The sequence below is a fragment of the Hippopotamus amphibius genome, chromosome 16 (assembly GCF_030028045.1).
Source record: "Hippopotamus amphibius kiboko isolate mHipAmp2 chromosome 16, mHipAmp2.hap2, whole genome shotgun sequence".
NCBI lineage: Eukaryota > Metazoa > Chordata > Mammalia > Artiodactyla > Hippopotamidae > Hippopotamus > Hippopotamus amphibius.
Window position 1 is genome coordinate 12,142,273 of NC_080201.1, and position 24,593 is coordinate 12,166,865.

At 42.1% G+C, this 24,593-nt stretch overlaps 1 protein-coding gene across 2 annotated transcripts; it reads left to right on the top strand.

Moving 5' to 3' along the window:
- The first annotated feature begins 8,299 nt into the window (after positions 1-8,299).
- TMEM170A (transmembrane protein 170A) lies at positions 8,300-24,043 on the top strand. 2 transcript variants are annotated; one of them, XM_057710706.1, is made up of 3 exons: positions 8,300-8,563; positions 18,192-18,362; positions 20,782-24,043. In XM_057710706.1, the coding sequence occupies exons 1-3, from the start codon at positions 8,431-8,433 to the stop codon at positions 20,910-20,912; spliced, it is 435 nt and encodes a 144-aa protein (XP_057566689.1). In that variant the 5' UTR covers positions 8,300-8,430; the 3' UTR covers positions 20,913-24,043. The 2 variants fall into 2 exon arrangements, with proteins under 2 accessions (XP_057566689.1, XP_057566690.1); XM_057710707.1 differs by having other exon boundaries at positions 18,192-18,293.
- The last annotated feature ends 550 nt before the right edge of the window (positions 24,044-24,593 follow it).

A 24,593-nucleotide genomic window follows, 5' to 3' on the forward strand; every position in this document is an offset into this window, starting at 1 on the left:
CCATCACCTGCCTAGGTAAGGTGAACCTTTGATTTGTCCTGACAGGAACGATCCTACCTACAGAAATAAACATAATTAACCTGTATGATACAGATTAGAGTTCACAGCATGTAAAGTTTGACAAGCAAAACACAAAAGTGAAGGGACTTGCCCAAGGCCACACGATGAGAAGGAGAATGAAGGGAGAAGGGAGGGTTTGCTCTGGAGCCGCAGTGGGAAGGAGAGGGCGAATCAGGCTTGCAAAGGCCTGTCTCCTGGACAAAGATGGATCAGATTTTCCCATCTGATTTGCTCAAGGGATCACAAACAGCCATGGCTAGGGCTGAAGCTGCGAGGTGAGATATGGGAAGTGGTGAGTGCTGGGTCCAGAGTGCAGAATCTAGGGAGCCTCCTGGATAAGCCTGGATGGAGGTAGTGAGGGGGAAAAGTGGAGGGAGAGGAGACTGGGAAGGCCTGGGCAGCAAGCCAGGCAGAGCGTGTGGCAGAGCAAGAGGCTGGCAGCAAGATCAGTGCCTGGAGGGCAAGTCACGGGGTGAATGTAACTAGATAAAGCCTGCCAGGAGCTTGGAAGAAAAAAGGCTCTGGAGTGGTTGTCTTCCCATGGTCCTTACGTGCCAGGCCCTGGAGGAGAGCGAAGTATGATTCCTAGCTGCAAGCCACAACACCTGGCTCTGGCGGCAAAGAGTCTTATTAAACGAAGGCTGGATTTTAAAAAACGGTGGGGGTGGGAGGATGCCGGATGTGTAGAGGGCTAGTCCTGAACTCAGGAAATGAAAGCCAGCAAATGCTCAAAAAATGTTTAAAAGAAGGGGGTGGGTGGGAACTCACAGAACCTCTAGGAAGGACAGGGAAGCAGATTTGAGTCCACACAAATAGAATACCCCAGATCACACGGGGATACAGAGTTGGTCTGGGGACTGAGTTGCCACCAGAACTCCTGGGCCCATTACCTGGAAGTGAGGGAGCTGCCCTCAACATTGCCATCAGTCACCAGAAGGGATTCTGGAGGTTGCTGGCTTCTGATTCTCAGCCTGGGTATGACCTTGGATTGGTGGGACCTGGATTGTAGGCCCATATCCTTGCTGCAAAGCAGCAGGTCAAGGGCAATCTGGCACTTTTCATTTCTTTTCTTGCAGGGAGCAGAGGTACCTTGAAGCTGAAGCTTCAGGATGCCTCAGTTGGGAATCCGTCAAGCTGTAGAAAGTTCAGACTCCATAAAGCCTCCATCTGCCCCCACTCATGGAGAAGGTATTTAACACCAAGAATTTATTAATGGAGACTTTGGTTTAGAAAGGCTAGGGTCACATAGCTTAATATATGGGCTGGAACTCAAACTCACCTCTTTGACTTCAATGCTTGTGGTTCTAATGAGTAAATTGAACTGGGGATGCAGCAGAGAACTCCATCAGAGTCTTGAGAAGCCAGATTGTTACGCAGAGATGTTGGTCTCTGGGTGTCAGGGAGCTGCCCTGGCATTTTGTTTGTTTGTTTCCAGTTTTATTGAGAAGAAATTAACATACATCACTGTATAAGTTTCAGGTGTACAGCATGATGGTTTGATTTACATCTATTGCGAAATGATTACCACAGTAGGTGCAGTTAACACCAATCATCTCATCTAGATACAATAAAAAGAAAAACACAATTTTTAAATTTATAAATGTTATGAGATGAAGATTTAATACTGCCACCTCTCCTCATCTTTCCAAAGTTTTATCATACTTTTAATTATATAACTGACCTACAGTACTATGTTAGTTCTAGGTGCACAACATAGTGATTTGATATTTCTATATGTTACAAAATGATCACCACTGTCCTGGCATTTGGCTGCAAACATCTCAAGGACCAGAATGACGAATGGTGGACAGTTGGCTGGGGCAATGGGGCCCCTGGAGATAAAAGCAGCCTGCTGGCCCCACCTGGAAGGAGAGCATTATTAAGTGGAGGAGTCAGCTAAGAAGTCTCCAGCAATGTGGTATGTTCAGGCAAAGAAGTTCAAGCAAGAGGTTTGTGGTGCCAGAGGCTAAGAATACAAAGACACTGATTCCTAGTGGGGTCCAGGAAGGCATTTGGGGTGAGGCTCAGAGCCCAGCCTGATGGTGGCATCCCACGGATTTCATTTGCCCCGCTCAGGTCACAGATTGTATTGGTAACAGAACAACTAATGGCCTTTGCTATGTGAGTCATTCATTCTCACCTGTCTCCCGAGGTTCCAGGATGGATGGATTCCAGGATGGATGGCGATGACTGGCTCTTGGATGTTGCTTCCTGCATATGGGGCCCTCTGGGCAAGGCTCTGCATGAGCTACAGGGCACAGCAGGTTCCGAGAAAGCATCTAGGTGAACCCAGGTCAGGTTTCAGGACAAAGACAGGCCGTGCCCAGTGCTGTGTTTCAATGAGTCAGCCCAGGGCCAAAGTCACAGCCCTTGCTCTTGTGGGGAGTGCAGATGCTAAATAAATGTGTCCTACAGATAAATATGCAACCATAAGTGTCACTTACACTCTTAGAATAAACAATAAGAATGGGTAGAGGGTGACCTACTTTAGTATGGAGAGTCAAGAAAACATTTGTGAAGAGGAAACATTTGGTTTGAAAAGATAGGAGTTAACTGAACATAGGATGAAGAGGCAGACAGAGACTGAGGGATTGGTCCCTTTGAAATCAAGGTTTCTTGGCAAAATAAAAGACTCACTCCTGGGAATCCAAGCTCGTGCGATGGGAGAGGCCCCAAGGACATGACTGAGTTTGTGTGTCTATAGTAAAGATTCCTAGAAGTAGAACTGCTGGATCCAAGAGCATCCATGTTTTAAATGTGAAATTGCCAAATTACTCTAAAAACGGAATGGTGTTAGGAATGCCCTTGTCACCCTTTGCTACTGACTCCCCCCCCCCCCCCCAATCATCTGTACAGGGGTAAATCAGTCATTTTCATTTTTACCTACTCGATGGAATGTCATGCTGCAGTAAAATGAAATGAACTATCAAGCTATAAAAGACATTCAGGAGGGAAGCGGAGTGAAAGAAGCCAATCTGAAGAAGCTACATTCAGTACGATTCCAACTATATGACATTCTGTAAAAGGCAAAATTATGCAGACAGTAAAAAGATTATGGAATATTTCCTGTCATATCAGTAAACAAAGGATGCCACAGCCATCAGTGATTACAGCTGAGTCGGTGAGCCCTGAGGGAACTCAGGAAGGAAAGAATACCGCTGTCTAACAGCCATCAGACTGCAGCCACTCCCTACCGTGAGCCCTGAGGAAACTCAGGATGAGAAAACACAGGATACTGGCCCCAGAGAGCTGAGGTGCATATCAAAGGAATGAATTCAGAGAGCCCAGACTCTTGTATCTTCCCATACATAGAAAAGCGCTAAATGCCTTAACTTGACATATCTGGTTTCTTTAACAGTAATCTTTTGATGTTCCCGACTACCTGCCCTTTATTGCAAAACTCCTATATATTCTAGCTCCCCCCTCACCTCCTAGGAGCAGTTTCTCAGAATTTTCTGAAATGCTGTCTCCTGCGCTGCAGTCCTTATTTTGTCCCAAATAAAACTTAACTTGCAACTCGCACGTTGTGCTTTTTTTTTTTTTAAGTCAACAGTTGCCAGGGGTTGGAGGTGGGGAGGGGAGGGATAAATAGATGGAGCATAGAGGACTTTTAGGACAGTGAAAATACTCTGTATGGACCTACAATGATGGATATATATCATGGGTGATGTGTACATGTAACGATGGATATACATTTCTCCAAACCCATGGAGCGTGCAACACCAAACCTGAAGTCTAAGGTGAACTATGGACTTTGGCTGACTGATGTGTCATTGGAGGTTCATCCTTGGTAACAAATGTACCATTCTGGCGGGAGATGTTGGTAATGGGGGAGGCTATGAACTGTGTGAGGGGCGAAGGTATATGAGAAATCTCCGTACTTCCCTCTCAATTTTGTTGTGAACCTAAAACTGCTCTAAAAAGTAAAGACTTTAAAAAACAAAACAAAACTAGAGCAAAAGCCTTGGTGTTGGAGGGGTCGGTAGAGGTAGGCAGGACACCAAGGCTTGCAATACAGGAAGCAATGTTTATTGTACCGGTACAGGCCCAGTGGATTCACAGCCAAAGACTGAGCCCTGAACCAAAGGAAAGTTTCTCCTTTTATAAACCAGTTCCCGTGCTTTTTGGGAGCCTATAGCTATACTTATCTATGCAGGAGCAAGGTACAGAAGCCGGAGTGCAGACGTTAGGTTTTCCCTTATCTCCTTGACTCAGATGTCTGGGCTGCCCATGGCAGGATCTTGTGAACGAGGCCATAAGTTACTTATTCCCTGAGGCTTGCATTCTCTTATGTTTGCCTTGTCCTTTCCTGCTTTTGTTATTAACCTGCCTCATTGGTAGCCTCAGGAGGGTACAGGACTGCTGCTGAAATGGGAGGGGTTGGCCAAGAATACAGAGACTGAAACAACCACCACAGCCTGGACTTTGAATTTTCCCAGGGTGGCAAGTCCCTAGAGCCAGATGAGTCTTTTCTCCCTTGGGAATAAGTGTGGAGAACCTGGTTGGCTGTGCAATTCTGATGCTGTTCTGATCCCAGTCTTCAAATCCTCCACATCTCCATTCATTCATTCAACACACATTATGGATTGAGCACCAACCAGTTCTAAAGGGAGGGATCATGGGCATTAGGACTGTGTGTGTAGGGGTGTGAGTTGCAGTTTTTAATGGGGTGATCGGTGTAGGTCTCATTGTGAAAGTGACATTTGAGCAAAGTCTTGAAGGAGGTAAAGCAGTTAATTCAGGGGTAATTATGGGTAAATTGTCCTGTAGAAAGAAATAGGTAATATAAAAATCCTAAGGAGGGAATATATCTGGCATATTGGAAGAACAGGAGGGGGCTAGTGGGTTTGGTGTGGTAGGCCAAAGGAAGAGTGTTAGGAAATAGGGAGAGAGGGGGTGAGATCATGTAGGACCTTGCAGGCCTTGTGAGGACTTTGCCCTTTATTTGGAGTGAGATGCAGGGTGTCCAAGGCCACTTTTGTCCTATGGTCCTCCTTAGTTGAATAAATAAATATAAATATAATGTCATATATATGTGTAATATGTCAGGTATTAAAAAAAAATAGAACAAGTACCCAAAATATTTCATTATAATTTTACTGCTCATGTTAGTATTCTGAATAAGTATATTGTTAGTTTCGCATGTTTTTGAACTGGATTTAAATTGAATCACACTGTTGCCTTTTTTCTTCTGCAACTTAGATTTTCCCCTCAAGTTTATATTCCTGCAATTGATTCATTATGTTATTGCTTGCAGCTTTAGGTCATTTATTTCCACTACTGAATAGTATTTTATTGAAAATAATACACTTTTATTTATCCATCTCAAAGAATACTTGGCTTGGTTTTTTTTAAATTAATTAATTTGTTTATTTATTTATTGGCTGTGTTGGGTCTTTATTGCTGGCTTTCTCTAGCTGCAGTGAGCAGGGCCTACTCTTCATTGTGGTGGCTTCTCTTGTTGTGGAGCACAGGCTCCAGGCATGCAGGCTTCAGTAGTTGCAGCATGAGGGCTCAGTAGTTGTGGCACACATGCTTAGTTGTTTCGCAGCATGTGGGATCTTCCTGGACCAGGGCTCAAACCCGTGTCCCCTGAGTTGGCAGGCGGATTCTTAACCAGTGCTCGACCAGGGAAGTCCCTTGGCTTGTTTTTAGTTATACACTGTTACAGTATTACTAGGAACAATCTTTTCCCTATCTGCTTTAGGATATCCACCTGAAGTGAAATTGCTAGATCACGAACATTCATTCCACCTTATTCCAGATGGTTATATCTGTTTATGCCTCCAGAATTCCAGCTGCCTTACAACCTCACTAAGAATCAGAGTCTCAGACTTTTAAACTTTTGGCTGTTGGGTGATTGACAGATGATGCCTCATTGTGATTCATTTTGTGTTTCACTGATTAATGAGGGTAAGCATCTTTTCCTATTTTTGTTGTCCATTTGTATTTCTCTTTGATGAGGCACCCATTCAGGTCTTTGTCTCTTCATCATCTTCTTCTTGGTTTTTAGGAGTGCTTTATATGTTCTGAATGCTACTCCTATGTCAGTTATATGTATTGCAAATATCTTCTCCCAGTTTGTGGCTTGTCTTTTTTTTTTTTTTTTTCCGGCACACGGGCTTAGTTGCTCCGTGGCATGTGGGATCTTCCTGGAGCAGGGATCGAACCCGTGTCCCCTGCATTGGCAGGCAGATTCTTAACCACTGCGCCACCTAGGAAGCCCTGTGGCTTGTCTTTATACTTTCTTTGTAATAACTCTTGAATAACACAAGGTCTTAATTTGAAGTAATTAAATTTATCCATCCTTTCCTTAGTCCATGTTTTTTGTATTTAGTTTAAGAACTCCTTCAGCAACATGAGGCATGAAAATACCAACGTTGCCTTCTAAAAGTTTTATAGTTCTGCATCTCACTGTAAGTGAAACAAGGAAGGTGTGGATGTCTAAAAAACAAACACCTAGTTTTTTTTTTCTTTTGTTTATAATTTTTTTTGAGATTTTTTTTTTGATGTGGACCATTTTTTTTCTTAAAAGTCTTTATTGAATTTGTTACAATATTGCTTCTGTTTAATATTTTGGTTTTTTGGCTACAAAGCATGTGGGCTCTTAGCTCCCCAACTTGAAACTGCAGACCCTGCATTAGGAGGTGAAATCTTAACCACTGGACCACCAGGGAAGTCCCACAAACAGCTAGTTTTTGTTTGCTTTATATTTGTTTTGTAATTTTCTTGCAGATTTATATCTTTTCTGGAGTTTGTATTGTTTTTTAGTGTTTTCCCATTGAGAGAAGAAAAAGGTACCTTCTTCACCCTGTCCTTAAAATTCTGAGCTTTACCATTTTGTCTATAGTTGAAATCAATTCCATTATTTTTCCTGAGGATACTCTTCCTTCTGCTCTAATCTGGTTAGGTGGCTGCTAAGATTGTTGCACGGAAGTCAATCTAGCACTCCTGGTTAAATCCACTGTTCCATGTATTGTCCATCTTTCTCTTTCTTAATCATCACTCTTTAACTTTGCTGGAGTTACATACTCAACTTCCTTAGAAAGGGCATGTGAAACATGCATTATCTGAGTTCTGCAAGTCTAAATGGCTAATTAGGAATTTCTCAATTCACAATCAGACTGAGGATAGAATTCTACATTCAAAATAATGTTTCCTAATGTGATACTTCATTGATTGTTATATAACCTTAAAATAATTGGTTTCTTCCACTTCTTATACATTCTGCTAGTCTGGGAAATGTACCAAAAGACAGCATTGTTAAATATTTCATGACTTTTAAAAAGTACTTACTATTTTTGTTTTAGAAAAGTTTCTTGACTGATGCAAAACCCCAGTTGTAGTGTAGAGAACTGGCATTAGAAAGCTTCCATAACAAAGGCTTTCCAGAGGGAACTCTAATAAATAATATTGCTAATGTTCTTGAATTAAAAGGAAAATATTACATATTTTGTACACAATGCTTTTTAATCATTTTTTAGTGAAATGTAGTTGACCTACAATATGTCAGTTTCAGGTGTGCTACATAGTTATTTGACATTTGCATATGTTACTAAATGATCACCACTGTAGGTCAAGTAACCATCTGTCCCCAGTTATTACAATATTATTGACTACATTCCTTATGTTATATACAGTGCTTTTTAGTTTAAAGTGAAGTTTTTCCCCAAAATCATTTCCTTCCAAATATTGAAGTTATTGCTGCATTGTCTTCCAGCTTCTTCCACCTAACTGCTGAACCATCTGATTCTCATTGCCAGATGAATATATATGTACGTATTTATTTATTTTCCTACCTACTACCTACCTATCGCTATGACTGTCGATGTATCTATGTATCTATGCATCTATGCATCTATCATTTATCTGCCTATATCTACCTACCTACCTACCTACCTACGTATCTATCTATCTATCATCTATCTATCTATCTATCTAATCTATCATCTATCTACCTACCTACCTACCTACCTAATCATCTATCAATCATCTACCTACCTATACCTAAATTCCTTTACTTTCCTATAGGTGGCGCTGCAGAGGAGGGCACAAGCAGAGCGCGCCCCACCTGAGCAGGAGCGACTTCCCCAGTAGGGGGAGTAGCCCGAGGGGCTGGGTCTCGGAGAGCCGTACGCAACGTCAGAGGCGGGAACAACTCTCGCCCCGCCCCTGCCATCTGCGGCGCCCTGTGATTGGAGGGAGGGACCATCACTTGGCAGCACCGTTGGGGTGGGAGGAAGAGGGCCTAGGCCGAAGGTGACGCCAAGGCGGCGGAGGTGTGGAGAGCGAAGTGGGCCGTAAGTGAGAGCGAGTCACGGCAGCACCTCAGGCGCTCTCCGCCACCTCTCTGCGGTGAATGGCGGCGGGATGGAGCAAGAGGCGAGCGGCGGCAGCGGGGGGTCGGCCGGGCTCCTGCAGCAGATTCTCAGCCTGAAGCTCGTGCCGCGGGTGGGCAACGGGACGCTGTGCCCCAACTCCACTTCTCTCTGCGCCTTCCCAGGTACCGGCCCCGCCCCGCGCCTGCGCACTGCGCGCCCTGCCGCGGCCGCGCTACTCCGCGGCGGCGCCCCTTACCCCGCGGGCTGGCGGGGTCGCCGCGGTCCCTCCCGCGGGGGGCTGTTTTCTTCCCGGAAAGAGGTTCCCTCTCCCTCGGCCGAGAGCGGGGGGCCTTAGCCCCCTCCCCCCCGTCTCTTCCTCGCTGGCCCCTCCGGCCAGGCCACCCCGAGCGCGCGCTGGGGGCGAGGTCGGGGGGGCGGCCGCGGGTGGACCGGTCGGGGAAGGGAGCTCAGCCACTGCCCGAACTGACCTTGCCCTTCGGAGTCTCCAGACGCCCCAGGTTCAGACGTGAACTCGGCCGTCCCTCCGCGTTTGGGGCACTGAGGCGGTCATCCCCGCCTTGTGGGGGGGGCGCTGGGTGCGCCCAGCCCCATTGGTCTGCGCCGGCCTCTCGGTTTTCGCAGCTCGGACGGGTGCCGAGTCCCCGCCGGGCTGAGGGCGGTCAGTCAGCACTCACACACTCTTTGTTTCTAGTGTAGCTCCGACCCCTCTGCGCCGGGAGGTTGTCTGCCGATCGCTGCCCCCCACGTTCAAATCCACCCTCTCCACCAGCTTCTCTTTCTAGGAATCCCTTTCTGAGACCTGTTGCCGAGTCTCCCGCTCATGCGTTCGAGATCTTTGATACAGCTTCTTTCTGTTTACCCCCACTGAAGCTTCTGCTGGGCCTCATAGCAGAATTTTTCAAGACTAGAAATCGGAATAGAAAGCTATCGTGCTCAGAAAACTGAGAGCAGGAGCAATTACTTGGGAAGGCTGAAAATAAAGCCTTTGAGGGGAGAACACGGTTGTGTGTTGACCCTTTAAAGGCAAGAAGACTGAGAGGCGATTGAAGGGTGAGGTTGTGCTCTCCAGCAAAGCTGAGAGAGACTTTGACTCAGTAAATTGTGTGAGAACCTGCCTGAGACCTGCAAAGGAAGGAGAGTTGGGTTACTGACTGCAGTCATAAACAAGGCACCTGTGATTTCTCATTTGCTGGGCAGCGACTGCCAGGCGCCATTCAGCGGACACCAGGGACTTGCTGTGTATTACCTTCCTAGTATTTACCCGGATAGGTTTGTGAAATAGTTAATAAGATAATCATGTCTGGGCACATGCAGATGTAAGCTTGACATCATGCCTAAAATGATATCTGGCAAAAGGTATCAAAAAGTACTAAGATCACATTTGACAGTGACAACAGAAATATATGCCATTCTGTAGACACTGTCCAAAAAATGAAATGTTCATGCAATCTGGAGGCAGTACTGAACTGGATTGGTCTGTTTTCATTGTTTCCTTACTTTTCCGCCAACTCTTTCTTTGGAAAATTTTCAAACCTACTGAAAAATTGAAATGATAGTATAACAAATAGCCTTTACTGAGATTCATTATTAACTTTTTGATTCTTTTGCTCTCCCTCTAAATATATTTATATGCACACACATAAGATTTTTACTTCCTTTGAGCCTTTTGAAAGGAAGTTACAGAAGTGATGATGCTTGACACCTAATATTTCAGCACATATTTAAAATGAAGACATTTCCTGCCACAATAACAAAACTACATCACACCCAAGAAAGTTACCATTGATAGAATATTATCTAATGTATTGGCCTTATTTAGATTTTCCCAGTTGTTCAAATAATGCAATTTTAAGCTTTTTTTCCTTTTTTTTTAATTCCAGGATCTAATCAAGGGTCCCTCATTGCATTCAGTTGTGTCTCTTTAGTCTTGAATCTAGAACAGTTCCTCCATCTTTGCTTCGGTTTCTTGAGACAGACATTTTTGAAGTCCAGGCTCATTGTTTCATAGAATGTCCCACAATCAAAGCTGTCCCATTTTTTCTTCATGATTAGATTCTGATTAAATATTTTTCTTCAGAATGCTGTCTACACAGGTGTTGTCCACATCCCAAGGCACCATATCAGGAGATATTTAATGTCAGTTTGTACATTTATTGATAACACTAGGTTTAATCATTTGGTGAAGATAGTGTTTATCAGATCTGTGCACTGTAAGGGTACTTTAATCCTTTAGTAATAAATCGTATGTGAGGTGATACTTTGAAACAGTATTTTGTTCAGTCTATCTCACTTTTAGTTGCCTTTTCTTTCTTTAAGAAAAGATTGAGATAAGTGGATTTGGAAGGATAGTTTTAACATGTCATAGTAGAGAATCTGTAGCTAAGTGAATTGTTTTGCTTTCAGAAATTGTTCTGAAATATTAAACTGCAGTGTGTACTTGAGTTTATGGGTACTTCTTTGGGTATGTAACTTGGAGTGGTGATCACCAGGGATTATTCATTCAGCAGGTATACATTGGTCACGTGCAGGCTCTGGGCTGGGGGTACAGCCTGAGATACAGCCCTTCACCGCAAATTGATCAGAATGTGATGGGTAAACACATTGGGTGAACACATAACCTCCCTGCTATGTCGCTTCTTTAGCTGGAATGATGGATACAGTAGGTACATGAACTGTAATCCTTTTTGAGGCACCAAAGCTTGCTGACAGTAAATTTCATTCATTGTCCTGATTCTGGAATTGTTTCTGTTTTGGCCCCACTGAAAAGGTTACTTGCATTTTATGCCAACTCAGTATGGCGAAATCATTGCTCTGAAATATTCTGTGGTTTATCGCTGTCAGGAAGCTGTGAATTGATTTTTTTAAACCTGCATTTGCAATTTAGCCATTTAGGTTTCTGCTTAACCATCCTTATTCTAAGTTGTTCAGATTTCTATTGCTGCTGTTGTGGTCATTTGTTTACAAATCTGAATGCTGTGAAAGGCAGTTATTCAGGAATAACATTCACTTTCTGAAGGTATGAATTTCATTATACCTTCAATGTCAACATGTATCTTCTGATAAACTAAAACCCATTAATGTTTTGGTTGTGCCATTGCTGGAATCAAGAATAGGTCACACTTGGTTCAGTCGTTTACTCATTCAGTCAACAAACATTTATTCAGTGTCTGTTGTGTGTCTGTTGTTTTCTAGGCGCCAAGAGAAGGTGTGTTAGTAAACAAATCAAAAGAGCTTTCATTCTAAAGGGGAGAGAAAAAAATGTAAAAGTATGGAAAGGAACAGACAGTGGTGAGTGTAAGGCAGGTGGGGGTAGTAAGTGGCAGGTGTCTGATGGTGCCGTTGGAGAAGAAATCTGAAGGGAATGAGGAACAAGCCACGCAGCTGTTGGGAGAAGAGGATTCTGGGTGAGGGGCAGCAGCTTCAGAAACACTAAGGAGACCAGTGCAGTGGGTGGAACAGTGTGGGCAAGGAGGGGAGAGGAAGTGAGGTCAGATCCCAGAAAGCCATATTAGAGGGTTTTGAGCAGAGGAGAGATGATATGACTTACTTTTTTTTTTAACTATACTATAATTGAATGATTTTTTGCAGAGTTTTTGCAGCCATCACAAAAAGCAACTTTAGAGTATTTTCATCACCCCAACAAGAAACCTTGTTCCCATTAGCACTGACTTTCTGGCTTTGAATGGAGAATAGATGGAAGGCCAGATCAGGACCCATAATATCTAGCCAGGCTAAGACCAGGAGACCATCTAGGTTGAGGCAGTTCAGAAGGGCACACTTAGAAGGGAAACCAGGGATGAGTGGGCAGTTAGGCAGTGGCCTCAGGAGAAAGTTGGCAGCCCACAGTGGGTGGTCCTGGTGGGTAAGTCATCATTGTTAGGAGAGGAAGGGTATCTAGGAAAAACTCACTGTTTTCCTTTACTCTCACACTGCTGCTATACTCACAACACTTCTGGCGCTCACATGTGTGGTTTTTCCACACATCAAGCAATTCTGGGACACCAGTTGGGTGTCCTACATTTCAATTCAGTTCTGACACTGTCTACCTGGAGTTAGCATCCAATCCCACAGGTTAAAGGCTCAGTTCCACAAGACTGCCCCAACCCCCCACTTCAGATGCCAATCAAAAGTCTTGAGTTGTCACATGTGCTTCTGACTGGCTGAGGTTCCCATGTCGTCCTCCTCATTCAATTAATTTGCTAGAGCAGCTCACAGAATTCAGGAGAGCAGTTTACTTACTAGGTTACTGGTATATTATGGAGGATATTAAAGGATGGAAATGAACACCAGATAAAGAGATACATAGGGTGAAGTCTGGAAGGGTCCCTGAGCACAGGAGCTTCTGTCCCTGTGGAGCTGGGGTGGGCCACCCTCCCAACACATAGACCTGTTCACCAACCCCAAAGCTCTCTGAACTCTGTACGTTTGGAATCTTTATGGAGGCTTCATCAGCTAGGCATGACCAATAATTAACTCCCTCCTAGCCTCTCTCCCCTCTCCAGAGAATGGAGGGTGGGGCTGAAAATTCCAGGCTTATCATGCTTGGTCCTTCTGGCAACCAGCCCCCATCCAGGAGCCCACTAAGAGTTGCCTCACAAGAGCAAAAGACACTCTTGGACATGCCAAGGGATTTAGGAGCTCTGTGTCAGGAACCAGCGTCAAAGAGTAAGTATTAGAACAAAAGATTTTCTTAGCACCATTATCTGCAAGGGATTTAGGAGCTCTGTGTCAGGAATCAGGGGTAGAGACCAATATATATGTATTCGTGAGTACTTCACCAGGGAACAGATGGATCCCCTGGCAGGTGGGTGAGGTTGGGTAAGAGAGGGGGCTCACAGTGGGGCCGTGTGGACATATGCAGGCTGATGGGCAGTTGGCCTCTAGGCAGTCCAGCATCGAGTTGCAGGACTGAGTAGGACTGCAGTTCCCGGGACTGATGTGGCAGCGTTCATACAGTCGTGTGACCTGGAACATAAGGCACAGTGGGGCCAGCTGAAAGGACGGCTGGGTGCTGGGCCTCACGCTGCCCACTTGGCTTACGCTTCTCCATTTCTAATGATTCGAGCCCGGTGGGTCTTGAGGCCTTTCTTGGAATTTAGGTGACTCAGCTGTGAGGGACCCTGACCACCCGGCCAGGGAGCCAGCTGTTACAAATCCCTTTTGTTAACCCAGGACCCACCTAGAGGATTCTGTAATCTGTGTGGCTTTTCTCTTTAACTCAAATATCTGTCTGAAAAATATTCTTAAAGATAGAAACACCCTGTGGTCAGCGGTCTTTGTCTTTTTAAAATTTCTGTTTTTGTTGTTCGCTGCCTGGTGTATGGAATGGGCTAAGTATTTGCTGAATGAATGAACTCTCAGTGCTTGTTTGCTGTTTGCTGTTGCTACTGAAACAACTTTCCACAAATTCAGTGGTTTAAAGCGACACAGATTTATCATTCTACGGTCCTGGAGGCCAGAAGTCCAAAATGGGTCAGCAGAGCTGCCTCCTTTTCGAAGGCTCTGGGAGAGTTTGTTTTTTTGTCTTTTCCAGCTTCTAGAGGTCACCTGCATTGTTTAGGCTCCTTCCTCCATCTTTAAAGCCAGCAGCACAGGGACTTCCCTGGTGGCGCAGTGGTTAAGAATCCTCCTGCCAACGCAGGGCACACGGGTTCGATCCCTGCTCTAGGAAGATCCCACATGCCGCGGAGCAACTAAGCCCATGCACCACAACTATTGAGCCCATGTGCTACAACTACTGAAGCCCACGCACCTAGAGCCCATGCTGCACAACAAGAGAAAGCATGGAAATGAGGAGCCCACACACCAGAACAAAGAGTAGCCCCCACTCACCGCAACTAAAAGAAAGCCCACGCACAGCAAAAAAGACCCAACACAGCCAATTAAATAAATAAATAAATAAATAAATAAATAAATAAATAAATAAAAATTAAAAAGAGAATGTTAAAAAAAGAAAAGAAAAAGAAAAAAGAATCCGCCTGCCAATGCAGGGAACACGGGTTCGATCCCTGGGCAGGAAAGATCCAGCATGCTGCGGAGCAGCTAAGCTTGTGCACCACAACTGCTGAGCCTGCGCTCTAGAGCCTGTGCTCAGCAATAAGAGAAGCCACCACAATGAGAAGCCTGTGCACTGCAAGGAAGAGTAGCCCCTGCTCACCACAACTAGAGAAAGCCCATGCACAGCAATGAAGCAACGAAGACCCAAAGCAGTCAATAAATAAATTTATTTTTAAAAAAAGCCAGCAACACAGCATCTTCAAATCTCTCTGACTCTGACCCTCTTACAAGGACCCTTAATTACATTAGGCACATCTGTAAAATCCAGGCTAACCACGACCACCATCCCAAGATGCTTAATCTGATCACACACTCACACTCCCTTTTGTTATGTAAGGTCACATTTTTTTTTTCCTTTTTAAAAAAAATATCGCTGGAATATTACTCAGCGATAAAAAGGGATGAGATGGAGCTATATGTAATGAGGTGGATAGAACTACAATCTGTCATACAGAGTGAAGTAAGTCAGAAAGAGAAGGACAAATATTGTATGCTAACTCACATATACGGAATCTAAAAATGGTACTGATGAACTCAGTGACAAGAACAAGGAAGCAGATACAGAGAATGGACTGGAGAACCCGAGGTATGGGAGGGGGCGGGGGGTGAAGGGGAAACTGAGAAGAAGCGAGAGAGTAGCACAGACATATATATACTACCAACTGTAAAATAGTCAGTGGGAAGTTGTATAACAAAGGGAGTCCAACTCGAGGATGGAAGATGCCTTAGAGGACTGGGGCAGGGAGGGTGGGGGGGACTCGAGGTGGGGGGCGTCAAGGAAGGGAGGGAATATGGGGATATGTGTATAAAAACAGTTGATTGAACCTGGTGTACCCCCAAAAAAATAAAATAAAATAATAAAAATAAATAAATAAATAAATTTATTTATTTATTCATTGGCTGTGTTGGGTCTTCGTCGCTGCACGTGGGCTTTCTCTAGTTCAGAGAGTGGGGGCTACTCTTCATTGTGGTGTGCAGGCTTCTTGTTGTGGCTTCTCTTGTTGCGGAGCACAGGCTCTAGGTGCACGGGCTTCAATAGTTGTGGCTTGAGGGCTCTAGAGCGCAGGCTCAGTAGTTGCGGCATGCGTGTTTAGTTGCTCCGCAGCATGTGGGATCTTCCTGGACCAGGGATCGAACCCATATACCATGCATTGGCAGGCGAATTCTTAACCACTGTACCACCAGGGAAGTCCCAAGGTCGCATTTTCATAGGCTCTGGGGTTGAGGATGTGGGCATCTTTGGGGCCCCTTCAGCCACCAGTGTTTAGTCTGATTTCCCCTTATAATCTTTTATTTCAAATTAATAACCTGATTTATTCTTCAACATGGGGAAATGGTGTGACTTTAGCTGCCAAAGTAAACAAAGCTTAAGATAATATTTATTTGAAACAGTGAACAAGGAAATACTGTAAGATATGTAGACATTTTTTGACAGTGTATTGAGCCAGGGAAATGAAAAGGACTATATGATAATCAATAAATAGCTATTAAACAGATGGCAAGTTAAGGAACAGTAGATTAAAGAAAAATCACTTAGTTTTTTAAAAGTGTTTTATTGATTGAGGTTTGCTTTAGCTGTTAGAGTCCTGTAATAATCCCATCCACCTGAAAAGTTTTATAAATTGTACTACTCATCTAATGTAATAAAGCCTTTTCTTCCTACCTAGAGTGATTTAAGTGATGCTATATAAAATATGTAGGAACTGAGCTAGCTAATGGATGTAGCTCAGGGCTACAGGAGGGTGCATACTGCTTCTCCTTCTCAGAGACTCAGGGAGGAGCTGACCTTCTGTGCCAGATCTTGTTTGCAAACAGCTTTCAGAAAAACGAGATGTGAGTTGGTAGCCCAGCAGGCCTCCTTGGGCAGGTGCTGTGCTCCAGAGAAGTGGGAACAGGTAAGCGCTGGTGTCAGCTAGGGCTGCTAGAACAAAATACCATAGACTGAGTGGCATAAACAACAGAAGTGTATTTTCTCACAGTTCTGGAGGCTGGAAGTCCAAGATGAGGGTGCCAGCATGGTCAGACTGTGGTGAGGGCCCTCTTGGGCCACCTTCTTGATATGTCCTCACATGATGGGGAGAGAACGAGAGACAGAGAGAGAGCTCTTCCTTCCTCTTTTTAAAAAATATTTATTTATTTTTATTTTTGGCTGCGTGGGTTCTTCATTGCTGTGCGGGCTTTCTCTTATTGCGGAGAGTGGGGGCTGCTCTTCATTGTGGTGCATGAGCTTCTCAGTGCAGTGGCTCCTCTTGTTGCGGAGCACATGCTCTAGCTGTGCAGGCTTCCGTAGTTGTGCCTCTCAGGCTTAGCTGCTCTGAGGCATGTGGGATCTTCCCAGACCAGGGGTCGAAGCCATGTCCCCTGCATTGGCAGGAGGATTCTTAACCACTGCGCAACCTTGGGAGTCTTCTTCCTCTTTTTATAAGGTGACGGTCCTGTTAGATTAGGGCTGCTGCACATGAATTCAGTCCATAGCAGTTGGGTTTCTAACCGGGACAGTTAGGCCCACAAGGGACGTGTGACAATGTCGAGATATTTTTGGTTGTCACAAATGGGGAGAGAGTGCTACCGGCATCTAGTGGGTAGAGGTCAGGGGTGTTGCTCCACATCCGACAGTGGCCCCCCACAGCAAAGAGTTAAATGGTCCAGATGTCAATAGTGCTGTGGTCGAGAAACCCCACTTAAGCTGTTGACTGATCTTTAAAATTTTCTGTTACTTACCTGCCTCAAGTGCAGGGATGGACAATAGATTTCATCTAGTGCGACACCTTCATTATGTCCACATATGGGTAAAGAGCTCTCTTGAGAATGCTGAAGCTGTGCCTGGGCTCACTGGGGGGACAGGTTATGTCTGCCACTTGCTGAATTGTAAAGTCATAAGGGCAGGATGGTGTCTCCTCCTTTTTTTTGTATTTTCCAGGATATCTCATGCATAGGTTTGTATACATAGTTGTTGAACAAATATTTTCATATTGCCTGAGTTACTGTCATCTTAAGAGTGATTAGAGGTTCTCTGATGGAACCAGCTCCTCTTCTAACCTGCCCCCTCACTTGCCATTTGTCTTTAAGCCAAACATTTATGTATTCTGGTATTTATTTCATGTCTTAAAGAGCTTTGATACCCTAAGAGGAAGCGATGGCTTGATATTTACTGCATTGTCCTGAAAATGATTGTTGAATGAATGTAAGTGTATATACAGCTTTTCCACTGGAAATGACCGAATAATCAGGAAGGCAGGGAAGGTCCGCAGGCGTTGACTGGATAGCACCCTCTCAGTGGTACTTACATTTGTCCTTATGGAAGGGAAATCATTTGAGTGAATTTTCAAATCTAGGTGAACCTTTTCTTCAGTGTTTGGGAGTAGAGGTAGTTTGTCAGGGGTTGTCCAACCTTTTCTGTAAAGGGCCAGATTGTAAATATTTTAGGCTTTGCAGGTCATATGGTCTCTGTCACTGTTTCAGCCTTGCTCTTGTAGCTTGAAAGCAGCCATAGATGAGACTTAAATGAATGGGCATGGCTGTGTTCCAGTAAGACTTTATGTACAAAAACAGGTGGTAGCCATAGTTTACTGATCCCTCCAAAACCATCAATGTTTGGATATTTGACTGATGAACCTCCATTGCAACTGAATGGTTTTGAAAATGAAATAACTGGGTATAATGACTACCCCTTTGTAATGATTGCACTGGGAAAGGCGGTGATGTACGACCTTTCTTTGCTTTCCCTTGCAGAGATGTGGTACGGTGTGTTCCTGTGGGCACTGGTGTCCTCTCTCTTCTTTCATGTCCCTGCTGGATTACTGGCCCTCTTCACCCTCAGACGTCACAAATATGGTAGGTTCATGTCTGTAAGCATCCTGTTGATGGGCATCGTGGGACCAATTACTGCTGGAATCTTGACAAGTATGTTAGACATTAAAATACAGTCAAAACGTTTCATATGACTAGTCAGTTAACTTTAGGAGCCATTTTAGAAGCGTGTCTGAGGGAGATGAAGAGTGATCTTTAACCACAGGTCCTGTTTTTTTATATATTGTTTTTTTCTCACCCCAGTCCCCCCTTATTTGGCTAACATCTTTGACCTCCTGAGTCAGATTTTGTCTTACTGTCTTTAGGGAAGCCATGTTAAGCTTTGTGGGATACATCTGGTGAAATAAGTCACTAGCAAAAGAAGATATTTGTCTTTTTTGGAAGCTACTGCTCCTTTCTCTTCAGCTGTCACTTCACTGATTTGTGACACTGCACTCATCCAGGTTGACGAATTACTTCCACTCATCCAAGTGTAGTTATTTTAAGGATGGGAGAATAATCCTAATGACAAGAATTCTTGTTTAGAAAAGTACCTGGTTGTTTTTTTCCTCTCAGGACTTTCTGAATAAGAATTGGAGTAACATTCATAATTATAAATTATTTTTACCTGTTTGCTATTTTTTTTTTGGAGGGGGGCGGCTTTTGCTTATGTCACAGGGATGAGAATAAATCATTTTTAAGCTCATAATGAAATTAAATAACATGTATATTTTATATAAATTAAAAATTATAAGAAAGCAAAAATAAAAGTCCTCCACTACTGCATTCCTAAGTGGTAGCCACAGTTTGCATTTTGATATATGCTTTCAGACTTTTTTCTAGGTATACATGTAAACATAATTTTTTTTCCACTGTGAATTTTAACCTTCAGCTTCAAGCAGAAATCTCCCTCTGTCTCTTTGACTTGAGGGTTTTTTTGGGGACAAGGTGGCCTAGTTTCTCTGTGTTCTGTGGATGATGAAACCTTTGTGATAACATAGGGAGGAGGCCGATTTTTTCCTGTCTGCATTAAGGAGTTTTCATAACTGGCCTTAAAAAAATATTTTTAACTATATCACCTACTGCTATCTTTAGAGACCCTCTGCTCCAGTTTCCTTACTGAATACTGGTCTCCAGGACCTGTTTCAGATTTCTCATCAGTAAAATAGGGATGCTGTGTGATGACTAAATGAAATAATGTGTATATAAAATACTTAACAGGATCTACCACATAGTAATTGTGCAGTCAATGTCGTGTTCATGTCCTTCTTTGACTCCAGCTCATACATTCCCTTCCCATTTTGCTACTCCTTCTGGTTTGCTTTTTCCTGTCTTCCCTTCATCGTCTAAATCCCACTTTGGGACCCAGTTCAAGTTCTTTAAGCTTCTTCCGACCCAACCCACTTTTTGGGGAGGCAAATTACAAAGGGGCCCAATGGAACATGTGCTTTTCAGATGTTAGTAGCACAGTGTTTGTGCATGGCCTCTGGCAGTGGGCATTTCAAAGTCACAAATGTTCCTGGCAACCAACACAGGTATTGATTAGTATTGTTCTTTCTTCTCTTTAAAATATGTTAATATACCGTCACATCACATTTGTAAAAGGTATAGACACTTGATTGGAACAGTATATTTCATCTTGCATTATTCAAAATCTGTTTCATGTTTATGCTTTCTGTCTTTTGTTTCCAGCTAGATTCTGTGACCAAGGAGAATTCTTTTTGGAGCATTTGGTGGGGGGAGGGGAGCAGGGGTCAGGGAGTCATCTGGGAAGTTTGGATCTGTTATTTTCAAACTATTGAAATCTTGACTTTCTTTGTACAACACAGTCCCTGTGAGCAATTCAGGGTAGGTAACTGGATGGAGACATGTTTGTTTTGTTTTGTTTACTTAATTTCTAGGATGTTACAGTGACTAACATGATAAAAAACGACTAATTATATGGGGAACAGAAAGGAATCCCCAAGTGTCCCTTACCTCTTGCCCTTTGAATGAATAGCAACTTGATAGGCTTAGGGTCCCCCTCTTTTCCTTTTCCCACCCCTCCTCGCTCCTCCGTCCATTTCTGAGTATAATACAAGGTAGAGTGGGATTTTCCTGTGGCTGCTTTTGAAATATTTCTTGCTTAGTCTCACAGGGAAGATTCTTTGTCATTTATTGCCCAGAATTTGTTAGGTACCTGTTAAATGCATGGGGAATAAGCGATGTTTTTGGGTTTGTAATCAGGTTATGTGGAAATTGCAGTCTTTGTGATTTCGGTTATGACTTCCAGGTGATTTTATCCAATAAATCTAGGAGACTCTCAGTTTAAAGGAGTCACCTTCCAACATCTAAAAACACTTGTCAAACATTTTGGAATACTTAAAACCGAGAGTAGTCAGCAAAAAGAATAAGGAAAACAAAACATTTCTGTAATGTTTGAATTTTAGTGTAAAAAATTTAGAACATTCTACTGGTAGAATTTTAAGTACCGTATTTTCCTGATTATATTAACTTTTTTTTTTTTTTTTAACACTCTTGAATTTTTGAACAGGTGCAGCAATTGCTGGAGTGTACCGAGCAGCAGGAAAGGAAATGATTCCATTTGAAGCCCTCACCTTGGGCACTGGACAGACGTTTTGTGTAGTGGTGGTCTCCTTTTTACGGATTTTAGCTACTCTATAGCACATACCCTTGTGCTATGTTGGCGAACCTAAGTTTTATAGAATCCTCAAAAAGAATACATTATGGAATGTAGTAGTGTTTTCTTAGTTCTTCAAATGGAAGCAACTTGGATGAAAAAGTATATGAAGAACAACATATTTCAGTCCTTTCTTCAATTTGAAGCTCCAGGAATTAAAGATCCTTTTGGACTCATGTTCTCAATCAAAACAAATCAAGTTTCTTTTCTTTCTTTCTTTCTTTTTTTTTTTTTACATATTTAATTCAGGCAGTTTTACAGGTGTACCTTTACCCAAGCCAGGTCACCAGTGCTTCTGGGTTGGCATCCTTCACACTGAAATTTATAATGGTCTGTGAGAAAATGCAGCATTGCATATTTCAGAGAAACTATGGAACATACTGGTTTATTTCTGAGCAGAGTATACTGTACGAAAATCATATTTGATCTTATCTTGATTTAAATTTGGCAAACTCTTCTCTTGCTACATCTTCATGACAGTAAGTGCCAAGTAGGTTTTGGTTGAGTATAACGTTGAGAACAAATTTGGTGGGAAAAAAACACACACAAAATCTATAACTCAAGTAGTGGCTTCAATTACACTGTCTAAAGAAAAAGGAGCTAACTACTGAAAGATGTGACATTTTATGGATAACTATCTTGACCTCTGATTATTTAATATATTTTAAGAGATGTGAATTTGTTGTTTTGTACATTTTATCAAAATAAGCTAGGTAATTGAGACTTTTTTCGCCATAACTCCTGTACCACCTTTTCCTATCACTTTTATTCTATTGATTTTATTTAATTTAATTGGAAACATACCCTATTAAATAGTTCAAGGCATATTGGTTGATACTCTTTGGACATTGAGGCACACACACAAAAAGATACTTTAAACATTCTGTTACATTTTTCTTAGTGACTTTCATTTACTTAATGGCTCTTGAAAAATTGTCTAAGTGCAGCTTAAGCTAGAGTTAGTGGTTATTGATTCCCTAGTCTTCATGTGGTTACCTAGTGGTGGGTCTTCAGCCCACTTTACAGTATTGAGTATCACTCCCAAAAAGTGCCTAAAGTTTAATTTTCAGATATGCCTTCCACTGTGCCCTTTACATTTTCCTTCAAGAGAATTTATATCCTTAAAGAGAATTAAATATCAGAGTTTTTTAAACCCAATTTTAGCTATTTTAATTTTTCTTCTAATGCCTTTCTTTTTCATTTAAAGGCCTGAAAACTGTGACCTTCAAAAGAAAAAGGATTGCAAAAATTAAGTATCTAACTTTACCCTTACCACCTAAACTGTTTTGTATGAAATACAATCGATGTTGTTAGCTGTTTTCAAAATAGCTTCTGGTAATTAAATCTGACATTTTTAAAGGAAAATTTTCATTGTGAGTGTAAGGCTAACTGCCCATGAGGTCATGTGCAATTCTATTCCATTTAAAGCAATATGCATTCTGACTTCTGATTAAAAGTAGCCAGAAGGACCAATTTACCAGTGTTAGTCAAAGAGAAAAATTACAAAGGATCACAAAAATTAACTGGACATTTTCTTTTAACTAATAGGCCATTAGACCACTTATCGAAATTATAGTGATATATACACTCAAATTAGGTAGAAAATTACAGGAGTTGGAATGTAGGCAAATGTCTACAAATTCCCCAACAAGATTGCTCTCCAATGCTCAAATCTTTCTTTCAAGCAAAATTTTAAGTCTTTAGTTAAAGACTCCATTTTTCAGTTCAGTGAGCTGGATTTTGAAAAGTAGCCTTTCAGTTTAAGAAATTTGTTGTAAGAAATGATTTTAATCATCTCTGTTGAAGGATGCCTCTTAGCAGTCTCACCTAAAACATTCCTTTGGATAGAATTTCACAAATTGAACGTGGGCGCCTAAATACTAATTTTTGAATGTATGAGCCCATGATTTAAATGTTTGGTTATTTTTCTTTTGGAGCCAAGACACAAAAATTAACGCATTTTGAAAGTTGTCTGTTTTAATGTTTCTTGTTTGATTATCCACTCTTTTTAAAAACTTCAGATATAAAATGTATCTTCAAATTATTGAATGTTGTATCCATCCCAGTGTGTGGACATTCTCCTGTGAATAAATGTATACACACTTTATATAGCTTGAGCTTTGTGGCTTGAAATGTTTTCAGGGAGAAACTAGTTGAATGATAAGGAATGTCTATTCCCCCTTGGGGTTTATTTTTGTTTTTAATTTCTGATCTCAAATACACAATTATTTGGGGGTGGTTGCTCAGATGAAAAAATATTGGCATTTGTGTTGAACATTTTCTTTTATCACATGTAGCTTCTGAGAAGTTTTGCCAGCTACTGACTTTCCTAGAGACGTGTGCAACAACCCCTCCCCTAGCTGTGCATCCACTTTTCCTTTTTTCATGAGTGGGAAAGAGGCAGCCCCAACCATTAAAAGCTGATTTCTGGATTCTTTAAAATGGGGGCTTTAGGGTAAAGGCATTTCATGTAAACTTAAATCCATATACAAATGAACAATGAATATTCCAAGGAAAAGATATCTCTGTGCTATTAACTTTTTTTTCCCCCAGCAAAACATTACTTAGGAAATGTCTAAACTAGTGAGGAAAAGTTCATGCAAATAATTATCTTTAACCCTTATGTTTTCTGAGTCTCTAAATTGTATGTTAGCTTTTGATTCCAAAGGCTGCTCTGGTTTGAATTAAGTTCTTATTACAACTGCAGTGTATACCAACTTTCCCTAGAAGACCATTTCCTGGAATGTGAAGTCCTGGTGCCATTAGCTGTCCACATGCAAAAGGTTCTGTGTACATGCGTTTCTTTTTTGTGCACTCCGTTAAGCTGGTTGTGGCTAAAATCAGCTTAACTTTTTGTATTAGATTATTTCACTAAATGCTAGTCAAAATGATCAAATCTTTGTACCATAGAGAGTTATTTAAATTTTATTTTTCTACTGACATTTCTAACTCTGGTATAAATGTATATCAATAAAGAATTACTTTCAATTCTGTGAACTAGAACTGTTATTTCTTTTTCAATGGCCAATGAGTTTAATCTTTTGTAATAAGGTTTTCTACCTTAAGGTTTTTTTTTGAAATAACTTAGTACTTAACATATATGTTTAACTGCATTTCTTTTACGTTCAACTTACTAGTTTATGGTAAAATTCTTGTCCAAAGATGTAATTAAACTGTACTTAATGTGAACTTGTCTTATTAACTTCACTTTGTGGGCTATATATTATCTTCAAGAAGCTTTTGTATGATTATACACTGGGATGGCTGAAAGCTGATATACTTTTGTGAAAAAAATGAAGTCCACATGAAGAGAGGCTCCAAGATTGGTTTAGTATTCTGTGACATAATAAATCTTTTTCTGTGTGGCCATTTTTAGCAGATTGGATTGTCTGACTTGGGTAGTTTACCCCATGGTCACAAGATAACTGCTGCAGTTCCAGGCATTGCAGAAAGACATACAATGTCTGGCAGGAGACTACCCATCCATTCTCTCTCCAGTTTTTTTTTTTAATTGAGGTATAACATAGAGTAAGGTGCACAAATCTTAAATGTATAGCTTAATGAATTTTTACGTATTTACACACTAATGCCAAGTGGTAGCACACTTTGATCAAGATACAGAATGTTTCTAGCACCCCAGAAGAATACATGCAGAGTTCAGCCAG

Coding starts and splice junctions, on each gene's coding strand:
- TMEM170A (XM_057710706.1), top strand. CDS start 8,431: ATGGAGCAAGAGGCGAGCGGCGGCAGCGGGGGGTCGGCCGGGCTCCTG. Junction 8,564..18,191: donor TTCTCTCTGCGCCTTCCCAG/GTACCGGCCCCG, acceptor TTTCCCTTGCAG/AGATGTGGTACGGTGTGTTC. Junction 18,363..20,781: donor TACTGCTGGAATCTTGACAA/GTATGTTAGACA, acceptor ATTTTTGAACAG/GTGCAGCAATTGCTGGAGTG.